At 40.8% G+C, this 11,864-nt stretch overlaps 2 protein-coding genes across 5 annotated transcripts in view; both read left to right on the forward strand.

Moving 5' to 3' along the window:
• The window catches only part of LMTK2 (lemur tyrosine kinase 2), a 44,596-nt gene extending 38,422 nt beyond the window's left edge, over positions 1-6,174 (forward strand). For 2 of the 4 annotated variants that reach the window (XM_030484344.1, XM_030484345.1), the window contains 3 exons: positions 23-158; positions 550-798; positions 1,899-6,038. In XM_030484344.1, the coding sequence (XP_030340204.1) occupies positions 23-158; positions 550-798; positions 1,899-1,927 (414 nt within the window). In that variant the 3' untranslated portion in view covers positions 1,928-6,038. Of the gene's footprint in view, positions 1-22; positions 159-549; positions 799-1,898; positions 6,039-6,069 lie in introns of those variants that run through there. The other 2 variants (XR_003991158.1, XR_003991157.1) reach the window with 2 other exon arrangements.
• Positions 6,175-7,455: 1,281 nt separating this feature from the next.
• BHLHA15 (basic helix-loop-helix family member a15) lies at positions 7,456-11,154 on the forward strand. Its single transcript, XM_030484347.1, has 2 exons — positions 7,456-7,575; positions 9,684-11,154. The coding sequence occupies exon 2, from the start codon at positions 9,720-9,722 to the stop codon at positions 10,218-10,220; it is 501 nt and encodes a 166-aa protein (XP_030340207.1). The 5' UTR covers positions 7,456-7,575; positions 9,684-9,719; the 3' UTR covers positions 10,221-11,154.
• Positions 11,155-11,864: the final 710 nt, after the last annotated feature.

An 11,864-nucleotide genomic window follows, 5' to 3' on the forward strand; every position in this document is an offset into this window, starting at 1 on the left:
TAACTTATTGTGTTTGCCTTAGGAAATGCCGACCAAGGAGCTGGGAAACCATGCAGTAGACTTGAATGGAGAAGACTCTTGCAGCACTCCTGCTCCACCTTCAAGTTTTAGTTACTTAAACAGATTTGCAAATTCAGAAAGCTCGACAGATGAAGAAGGTACTGGAATATATTTATACACAGCGGGGGCTGAGGCTGTTTTGTGCATAGCCTTTAATGAAATGTCATTTAAATGATATGTGACTTGTGAATTCACTGTACCATATTGGCTTCAGTTTTGCATCCTGGGCATAGACTTTAGCTAGGCTCAGGTACTGGTGTTACTGATCATTAGAGCTGGTGATATGATACTGGTTGGTTATACATTGATGTGTCTGGGGTATCTTGGAAGGCAACCAAACTAGGGGAGACAAATCTTGTGACCCCTGAGGGCTAGAACAGAAAAACTACAAGTTCTGGTTTGGGTTAGTGCAGCCTTCCAGGAGTTTGCTTTTAAAGCTAGAGATGACTTTACATTATTGTCAATTCTCTTTTTTTCTTTTTCCTCAAGGTGGGGGTTTTGAATGGGATGATGACTTCTCTTCTCCAGAGCCATCCTTTATGTCAAAGGCAGCTAATAGTCTTATTAGTTCTAAATCACCTCTTCAGTCATCCAAGTATTTCTCTCCACCTCCACCTTCCCGGACTCTTGATCAGAACTGGTCACATACGTCCCCTTATTCCAGATTCTCTATTTCTCCTGCAAACATGGCAAGCTTTTCTCTTACGCATCTTACAGATTCAGATATAGAGCAAGGAGGTAAGTGATGTAGTTATTTAGAACCACAAATTCAAAACTCTATTCAAAGATAGAAGTCAGAGATATGAGGAATCTTGTTCTATTTTAAATACTTAATTTAGAAATGCATTGTTAACACTGTAAAAGTTATGGCTGGTCTTGTATTTCAGTTAAGACATAGCTTTCCTTTTAGATTGAGATTATTTGCATCCAAGTTGCTACAAACTCGTGGTTGAATATCCTGTGGAACGTTTACAGGATCAGCTCACAATTTTCCTGTTAAAAAAGAAATAGTGCTATAGTTATGAAATCTGTGCAGTCCTTAAGCACTTGATTATAGCTGCCATACTACGGCAAGTTGAATAAATCTCATTATTGTGCTGTCATTAGTCACAATTTTATTTTCATTGCACAGGGTGAGGATGTTAGAACATAATGTTTCTGCCATTGCTGTCTAAGCTTATTTTATAGTTCAGTTTTTCATACTGCTTCTTAGAAAGTGCGTTCTTGACATACAAGAATTGCAGCATGTTTTCTAGAGCTGTGAGTAAGACAGTTTTAGGAGAATCAATCTGTTCATAACAATATTGAGTACCAGCAGTATTTATTAATAGTAGCTTTCTTGTCTGTAACAGAAAGCTTTTTTTTTTTTAAGCTTTGATACATTTTTGAGGGTTAAGAGAAGCAAACCCAAGCAGACTTCAATCAGTTCAGCATATTATTAGTCTTGATAAAATGCTGCATTATTAAATACTGCTGGTTGCTGAGCCTTGCTAATGGCAAATATGTAATTGGGGTTATATGGAGTTGTATTGTTCTTATATTGTGCTTATTGATAAGATAACGCTTGCTGCCTAGTAACTGACAGATAAGAGAGATTATTATGGAGATCCTGCATTGCCTCATGTGTCTTAAGAAGTGACATTGAACGGTGTGATTTAAGCAGATGTCGTGTACAAATGTACCAAATGTTTACAGTAGTTGAAAGCTGTAGGGAAAGATTAACCAAAACTTGGAAGTGCAAAAGGGCAGAATGCCAAGCTGCAGGAAGAGCCTTGCAAGGAAGGGAGGGTTGTGCAGAAGAATCTCATTGTACCGTATGACCTTTCCTCTACTAACAGGAAGCAGTGAAGATGGAGAAAAAGATTAAATTAAAACTTCCTCGGACTACATACATAAAACACGCAGACTTTGTGTCTAAAACTTCTTCATCTCTGGATCCTCCTGAAGTAACGCAGGTAATCAAGAAGTACTAAGAAATGAAAGTAAACACTGAAAGCAATGTTAAATCAGGACATTAATTTGAATGTGTATTTAACTTTGTAATGTATTTTTAAATCAGTGCAATTTTGCTTTTCATTGAAAGATGATTCTGCCGCTGTTTTCAAGTACTTGAAGTATTTTTCAGATAACTTAAGTAAAGCAATTACACTACAGTCTGGTTTATGTATGAGATTGTATAATATTCTTTTTATATTTTTCCATGTAGTTCATTATCTATTTGAACATACACCTGTTGTAGAACTGTGTATAACTGTCCAGTGCAACAGGTGGCTGTGTTGCTGAAACCGTATGGATAATAGTTGATCAGTAGTGAGCCATATTTATTCAAGAGGATATCACTACATATTACTTTGCTTATTACAATTGCACTATGAATTATTCTTCCTTTATTTCCTGATGTACAGAATCAAAATCTTAAATCTTTCAAGGAGAATAAGACAAGTTGAATTGGCCCAGTTATCCAGTTTAATTTGTCCTTTTTGTAGCCTTTGCCATGCACGGTACTTGTAAAGCGTACATAACTTCTGAGTGTTACGTTAGACTTGCTGAAATCTTATGTTCAGTACCATTTCTAAATGATAATGATTATAGATTGATTGTTAGTGTTCATGTTTTATAGGAAACTGGAAAAGAATATATGATATACTCTGGAGTTTTTAGATGTAAGAGATAATGTCTCTTAATTCCTGAACATAATCCTACTGACTGCTTAAACTGTAATAGCATCTGACTATATCATAATTAAAAAAGGGCCTTCCAGTTTTTACTACAATTTCTGCCTTGGAGAGAGAAGAGGAAAAATTGGCTGTACAAAACTGTGGAATTTATGAATCTTATAAAAAGACTAATTTCAATGGAATGGATTTGGGCACATGTGGCCCTTCAGCTGTACATTCTGTGAATTTGGAAGCTCACTCTTTTGTTGACTGTAGATTGGGGCTGCCATTCAGAGGCCTGTGGTAAATCTACCTCTCAGTGATGTTATGACAGTTAAGAGTTAGATTAACAATTAATGCCCAGTTTTGCACCCTTTCTAACCAAACCTATTATAAGATGTCTGCAAGACTCCGTGGTACGTCTTGAAACACATACTGACCAAAAGATACAGTATAGTAAAGTTTGCTCTGAAGCTGTCTGTAGGGAAGGGAATACAGTGTGGGCATGTTTAACCTTCATAGTCTACCATGCATTTAGCTAGTTTAATCTTTAAACTGCTGGATGGGGAGGAAGAATCCTTAATTACTCCTCCAAAATGAGTTCAGTTGAGAAACAAATCCCTGACCTCTTGGAATGCCTTATGCAGCTGCAGATCAGAAGGAAACACTGATAGGAAGAGTTTACCTGGCTTAGTGTCCTAAAATACAAATGTACTAACATACTAAACACTTTGTATTTTAGTGGCTATTTTGGCAGGGCTTCAGATAAGGGTGGTCCAAATGCGCTGTGTCCAGATCCAGTCACCAGAGACTTTTCATCACATGAAGTATGGGAGGACTAGATATTTTCAGATGTGTAAAGTTTGGTTTTGTATACCTCTATATGCATTTTGATTTTTTTAAAGTATGTTTTAAAATGACAGGAATATGTTAATTGCTTTTTTCCAGCATTATTTAGCCCTTAACAAGAATGGCTTCCATACCGATCAAAAGGGAATGACTCAGTGATAATGTTGTTTAAAGTTGCCAATGTATTGTTGAGATGACTTTTTCTGATCAGGTTCAGAGTTAGTCAGAACTGTTCTTCGGTATGGAGTAAGGAATAGCATTTTTTTCATGGACTTCTTCCAAAAACATGATTTAAGAGGCAAAGCCACGTAGTTCTTCATACAGGCTTACAGTGTATACTATAGAGGGTTTAAGGAAGCTGTGCACTACTTTCAATATTTAAAATATAGGTAGTAGACTTTGTGCACAAACTGTTGCTTAGAAATTCCATAATTCCAACATCAAGCTCCTTGACACAGCTAGGTTTAAGGTATCTCCTCTGTCTTCTGTAATCCTCACCACAGTAAGAATGAAACTCTGTAATGGTCTGCAAAGCATATTTGGGCTTATCTGCCTTGCGTGGTGAAAAATCTATCAGACCTGGAGTTCAGCCTTAATTTTGAATCATTTGATTTAAAATACAGTCCAAGGTTAAATAAAAGCTTATACTCCAGAATGTTACAAGCTGGTTGTGCATTTTGTTTCTTATCATTCTGGAAAATTATATATTTATCTTGCACATCAAGAATTTCCTTTGCTTGATAGAAATCTATAGAAAATCTTATGTAGGAAGTGAAAATTTACTCCTTTGTCCAAATTTGCTAATGAGTTGATAAAGGAGCATTTTTTCCAAAATGAGCTGGGATACATATGATGATAAGCAAGGTAATGTCCTTTTTAGCCATACAGTGGTCTGGGTTGGAAGCGACCTTTAAGCTCAACCAGTTCCAACCCCCTGCCATGGGCAGGGACACCTTCCACTAGATCAGGTTGCTCCAAGCCCTGTCCGACCTGGCCTTGAACACTGCCAGGGATGGGGCAGCCACAGCTTCTCTGGGCAACCTGTTCCCAGAAGACAAGAAGAAAAGAAATGAAGAGAAAGAAACATTTAAGCTGACTCACCTCACTTAAACATGAATTTTAATTTCAGTAATCCAGTAGGCTGGATTACAATAATATAAATAGTCTTTTTTTGGAAAAAATTTATAGTTAAAACTCTGATCAACTATTAGCAATATTTAAATATCTGCCTAGCAGTCAGTGGCACAGTGAAGATAAATCGGTAATTCCAAACATGTTACATTATAATAAGGGGATTGATTACAAATTCATGAAACTATATGTAATTTCTTGCACTAGCTACTTAGGCATGGTTTCCAGTTTAGAAGTACATGTATCTATTTTCAATGGTTTATTATGAGGACTGCTTACATTTTAATTCCCTCTCTAGTGGAATACTGTGATTATGTGAACAATGAAAGGCATTGTCTCAATTTGGCTACTAAAGTCATTTAAAAGAGCTGATTTTTCCCCACCTAAGGAAGTTTGCTTAAAAATTAGTATCTGTCATGAGAAGCCAACAGAGCGAGAAGAGTGTCCGGTTTTCGTAGAACACCTGTACTCTCCCAAATCCCCAAGCCACAGATCTGTTGTGTGTCCAACTGCATTTATGGAAACTGCCATTTTCATGGAAATGAGCGGATTAAACATTTTTTCATCTCCTTGTTGATGCACTAATGAAAGCCATTTAAGCCTCATTCTTTTTATCAGTATTTATAGCAGATTTTTATGTAGTACTCAATCTTTTTCATGAGGAGGCTGGTTGGTAGAAAGACTTTTATTTTATGATTAAGCACTATGCTAAAATGTCAGCATTGTCAGCTGTTAGTGACATGGCTATTTTTGTTGGAGTTGGTGAAAGGTGGAATCCAAGTATATTAGCCTTATAAGAAATAGCCTTAAATAAGAACAGAGTGTACAAAATTACTTCAGCTTTAAGTCATACAGAAATATCCTTGTATGTTAATGGTTTTGGTACAAGACTGGAAAAAAAACTATCTAGAGGAGAGTCAAACATCATATAAACTTATTGAAAATAAGTATTTGTAATACCAGCAGCCTGTTTTTCAGAAACTTGAATATGACTTAGTTTTGTTTATGAAATTGTTTGAACTTGCACAGATGTAGGTGTAACTTAAATGATAAAATGGTACTGATGTGTGTGTATATATAATGTTTAATTCTATTTGTAAATGAGAAACTATGTAACAAAATCATAGGTATGAGGTTTTCCTATTGTAATTTAATACAGGTATGAGGTTTATGGCAATATATCATAGTTAATGAAATTTCAGGTCAAAATGTCTTTAAATTGTGTACATTTTTAAATTGTAATTTCTACTGTATATTGATTATCATGCATAGTGTGATTCAAGAAACTGCTTGTAATTTAAAAATATTTAATATTAAAAATAAAATACAGTTATATATTTATAATCTCTTTGTCTGTTTGTTCATTCTTAAGCAGATGCCAGCAGTGGATCAGGTTCACAGTGTAGTTCTGCTGTAAGATATATTTGTTAGTGTCCAGAAGTTTAGAAGGTACCAAAAACTCAAAGCAGATGAGTCTACACGGAATATTGTAGTTGCCTTTAATTTCTTCTAATATCACCTTGTGTGAGCTTCAGGTAAGGTGTATACACAAAGCAGCACTACTTGAAATACAAACAGTGTAATTCTAAAAGGTGAATATTGCTTTTAATCCTAGAACTAAGCATCTTTAGGAAGAATGGAGATACCAGTCCTGTCAGCAAACAGGTTAATGGTGTGTTTTGTCTATATTAATTCAGTTTATTTCTAGAAGATTTTATTTTTTAATCTAAATGCATGTGCTGGATGGACCCAAGATCACCAGGTAAATGTAGTACTTGCGTGTATTTTGGTAGCTGCTCTAACATGAGATTGAGACATTCACTCCGAGAGGCAGTGTATGTGTCTTTTAACCTGTTTACGGTTAAGGTTGTGATGACGGATCGCAGCAGTGTCACTGGTTATGGAGGCTGTTGTGGAAGCCCCCCCTCAGCATCGCAGCTGTTCTGAGTCCTGGCAACTGTTGAGACCTGGGAATGAGAAACTGATATCAAGATGACTTAACTTCATTAGGTAAAATATAACTACTGGGCTGAAATTTGACCAAGACAGTGGTCATGACTGAGAACAGATGTAAAAGATCCCATAGCACGAAATTGGTCATCTTAAATAGAACCTGTTATCAAAGAATTTGAGCACTTGAAATCCTTATCATCAGCAGCCTTCTTGCAAGATATGGAAGTGCTGAGGGCCCTTGTCATACAAGGTGCTATGGAAACTTGCACCGTCCTTGGCAGAACAGAGTGCACAGAGACATTTTTCTCCTCCATCTGATGAGGTACTGACTTGATTCCTCCTGCAAGGGCACTGATCTGCCTGGCTTAGCATCCATCATTTGGTGGCAGCACCTCGGTGCACACACACGCAACTGCTCAGCCCCAGCCGAGCGCTGCCTACCCTCTAAAGTTTTGTGGTCACCGAGAGCTCTGTGCCCATCCAAATCCCAGGAGCCTTGTACTGGATGCTGTCTCCGGGCCATCTCCCCCCTTCGCGGGGTAAAACGGGTACCGGCAGCAGAAGGGCTGATGTGCCGCTGCAGGACTCTTTTGCCTGGGCCTGCTGCTTCCCCCCGGTACCCGCGGGCCGCGCCTGGGGCCGCCCCTTCCCCGGCGGGTCCGTTACTCGCGGCCGCGGAGGTGCCGAGGGCCCGCCCGCGCCGGGCCCGCCCCCGCCGCTAAAGCGACGTGTCGCAGCCACCTGCCGAGTGCCTGCGGGCGCGGGGCCGGGGCAGCGCTCGGGCCCAGCTCCGGCCTGACCGGGCCTCAGCGTGGGGCAGGTCCTGGGGTCCTCGCTGGCCCCTGCTGCTGTTCCTGGCTTCACATGGGTCTCTGCCATGGCACTCCTCGAGCCCTAGACACCTTCTCCACAGCTGGTGGCAGTGGTAAGTCACAGAAAAGGGATGCCAGACTGATGCAGAGGGTAGAAAGCTTGTCGGTATTTGGTTGCTCTCTCTTTAGTTTCTCTTGACCATCCCAGTCTGTTGCCCCTGATCCCCTCTCTGTGTCCACTTCCTCTTTGCACACCCATGCCCTCCCTCGGGGGTCCTGGCAGCCTCGCTGCAGCTCCATGAGGGTGTTTCTCAGGCTTGCACCCTCTTCTACCACGTCATCCCTCCTGCTTCTCCCCAGCCTGCAGTTTTAAAGGCTACTTTGCTCCCACAGTTTGCTGAAGTCTCCTTTCTCTTGGATTTTCTTCCAGCATTCTGTGCTGGCTGCCTCCACAAACCTCCTCTTCACCAAGCCCTGCAGGCTGTTTTCTTTTCCACCAGCAGCTGCTCATTTCTTTGCTCTCCCTAACAGTGCTTTTTGTGCTGGAGGGGGGAAGTTGACTGGTCTCCTTTGTGCCTGCCTTTATTTTTCTGTCCTGCAGTTACACCTTTTCTGCCAAGTGAGTTAGATTAAGGGTCCGGAACAAACACAGAGCTTGGCTTTAGTCTTGTTCTCTTAAGATACCTGTATGTCTCTAGCATTTCTTCTAGGCTCCCGCAACACAAACCATTCAGTGCTGTCTTTCAGCATTTGTCACCTGGGTGTTACCATAACTAAACTGCTTTGTGAATTCCTGTCAGTTGCCTTCCTGGTGGTAAGGAACCCGGGGGGGGCAGGATGGCCTCACAGGCAGAGAACCGAGTGACTGTGAATGCTGAGCAGCTGAAGATGTCTCTAAAGAAATGAGAGGGGAAGTGATATTTACTGCAGCACACCTGGGAACTGCTCACCACCTGCTCCAGCTAAGGTTGATGGGACAGGCGAGCACCTGTGGCTAGGTTTCTTTGGGGCTGGTTTTGTTTTAATTGGCTCACTAACTAACTGCTCCTACATCACAGCATCAGCATAGAAACATTTTTTTAAAAGTCCAAACCTTTCTATATGAACTGGAAGAAACTGGAAAAAAACATTATGGAAATAGTCTCAGTAACCTTGATGGTTGGTGTTGGAGGCGGGGTTGCTGTGGGGCTGCTGCCTTCTGGTATAGTGTTGGCACAGAATCTGGGCTGAGGGAAGGTAAGATTTCAGTGCTGTCATCTGTCCTTGCTAACATGTGAGGAAGGAACATTGCTGGGGCTTTTTGGATAATCTGAAGAATAAATACTGCTGCTGTTAAACTAGGGCAGAAACTGCAATTAAGCCCCACCATTATTTGGTTGCTGTAGGAAGAGGGGAGTGATTATTTTTGTGTGTGGTGGAGACTCGCCCAGAGTGCAGAAACACTGCATGTGAAAACGTATTGCCAGCTGGGAGTTTCTGAGCTTCTGTAGGAGTTCGTGTGTCATGTTTCCCTCTAGTGGACTGCTCATAAACACAGTGGAAACCTATTCCTACAAAAAGCAATTACCAGGAGTTCAAGGAGAAATTAGTTTCTGAGTAAGAGCCTGAGGGTTTTAGTATCCCACACATAAGCCTGCATATGTACAATGAGGTGGTGTATGGTTTTATTGTAACTTGTAACTAGACCTGGGAGAAGACAGAAGCATGAGAGATCAAAATATAGGGAATGTGTTATCAAACCTAATTGACCATTGCACTCCTGTTATTTTTTTTGAGTTGTGATTCACTTTTCCCATGGGAAGACTGGATCAGCTTGGAGACCATTTTCTGCTATGTGCAGCAAGAGAATTTTGAGGCCTGCTTACAAGAAAGTAGAGGTGTGTAGTTTTCACTTGGCTTCCCATACACGAGGACACGAGTAGGTGGTTCACTGCATCTTTGTTCCAATGGTTCTGTTCGCTTTGCTTCTGCTCCCTCTGTAACCTTTTCCTTCCAGCTGAAGGAGGATCTGTTGTTCTCTAAAAAAGGATTTTCTCCTCTGTTCATCTGCACAGGTAATCTTGACTGATAACGTTCACAACTTCTAAAATGAACATCACTAAACTGGGAGCTGATGATGGTTTTCCAGTAGTGAACAAGTGAACAAACATATCAAACCTGCATCAGATCACTTGCTCAGTGTGGAGCTGTGCAACAGTTAATGATGTTCATGTTTTTACAGCACACTGATGCCTAATACCAATACATCTACCAAAACATGAAGACTAAAACCAAAGGAAAGCAGCAGAGGCACACTGCTGACAAAGAAGCATTTTCTGAAGAGTCAGCAATGGGGAAAAAAGAACTGGTGAAATGTTTGCGGCACAAAGAAAGGAGGAATGGGGGAAGCAAGGAGAGCAGCAAGATGGCTCCAGCCAGAGCCAAGCATCCTTGGAGCAGTAAGGACAGGCATTTGAGGAGACTGGAAAGCAACGAGCGGGAGAGGCAGAGAATGCACAAGCTCAACAACGCGTTCCAGGCCTTGCGGGAGGTGATTCCTCATGTGAGAGCTGAGAACAAACTGTCCAAAATAGAGACTCTCACACTGGCCAAAAACTACATTAAATCCTTGACCTCCATTATACTCAATATGTCCAACGGACACTTTCCAGCAGCAGAAGGGATAGGGGGAGCCCGGGGGTCCAAATTGTACCAGCATTACCAACAGCAACATGGCAACAATGATCACGAGGAACAATTACAAAAATACTCCACATAGATTCATAGCTTCAGCCAAAACACCTACAGTTAGCTAATACAGTCATTCTTTCTCCTTCTGGCATGTTACATGTCAGTACATAGAGGTTTTAAGAGTTTATTTTTGCCTCCATATATCCCCTATTTTTTGTCTTAAAAAGATGAACCGGTAACAACACTCTTGGCTATAGGTTACATGGCACATTAAACAAAATTACCTTAAATTATAAGAATTTTTCAAAGCTTAATGGATATATTTGGTGTGTCAGGGTGTGGAAACCTGTCCTGTAACACTGTAGTTGCCTTGAAACTAGAGATGTAGCAACTTCTGAAAATTACCCTCCCTGCAAGAGTTGTGAGTTCAGCATTTAAGGCCCATTGTCATCCAAGTTCCCTAGAGCTTGTAGAGGATCATGGCAGTAGTGCTGTTCACCATCCTGTCAGAATGGGTTTCTTCCTATTCTACTATGGAGAAAATTAAAATTGATGCCAACATTTGACTGACTTGGTGAATGAAGTGGCAGGTGTGGGAAATTGGCCACCAAATCTGAATATTTGAGTGTTTTGGATCTGCTCTGATAATTTTGAACCTTGCAAAGCATAAAACTTCTAAAGTACTTGTTAATGTAAATATCTACAAAACTTTCTTAGATTGTAAGCTCTCCAGAGTTAGGACGTTTTCTGGTCTGTGTTTCCAGAGCATCCAGCCTCATGGAGTCTTTCTTTAGTGCATCTCTGGGTGCCATTGTAATACAAACAATAGGTAAGGGACAAATTACTTATTTTTGCCAAAACTTTGATAAAAATGCTTTAGTGTAGTCATAAGTTAGACAATGATCTATCCAACTAAAATTATTTGCTAATGAAGCCTGTAATGTGATCAAGATTCTTTCTGGGCTAGTGCTAGATTCTGGTGTTATTAAACACAATAAATGAAGCAGGAACTCCTCAAAAAGGAAAATGAGATTTTTTTTTTTTTTTTCCCCCTCATCTTAATGTAAAGAGTTTTATATCTCTGAGGAATTCTCATTTCCTTGTATTCTCACCTGAAGACCAAGCTGAGGTGCCCTCAGTTGGAACTGTACTGCTTATGTTCCAGCTCTTCCTGCCCATGTGCCCAAGCCCTGCACTGGCTGGATGGCTGTTGCTCTGGTGTGTGGACAGCAAAGTAGGAATCCAACATCTCATACACTGCTAGGATTGATAATAGTGTGTGGCATGGCCCTTCTCCCTGCCACATAGGGCTATGGGAGGAGGAAGAGTGGCTGAGGAAGGATTTATTGGGTCCATCACAGAAGGGTTATGCTGCACTGCATAGTTTGTAACATGCTATCTATTTTGCCTCAGCAGGGCTCATAGTGTGATAAATTTCACTTGGAGTAAAAGGTAAGGTTTCCCAGACAGGCTGGTAAGGGATGTGAATTATTTTTCAGCCTGGAGAAGGCTCCAGGGCAAACTCAGAGCAGCTTCCAGTGCCTAAATGGGCTGACAAGAAACCTGGAGAGGGATTTTTTACAAGGGCATGTAGTGACAGGACAAGGGGGAATGGCTTTAAACTGACAGAGAGGAGATTTAGATTAGATATTAGGAGGAAGTTTTTCCTCCCTAGCACAGGTTGCCCAGAGAAGCTGTGGCTGCTCCATCCCTGGCAGTGTTCAAGGCCAAG

This window comes from Strigops habroptila, chromosome 4 (assembly GCF_004027225.2).
Source record: "Strigops habroptila isolate Jane chromosome 4, bStrHab1.2.pri, whole genome shotgun sequence".
Classification (NCBI taxonomy): Eukaryota; Metazoa; Chordata; class Aves; order Psittaciformes; family Psittacidae; genus Strigops; species Strigops habroptila.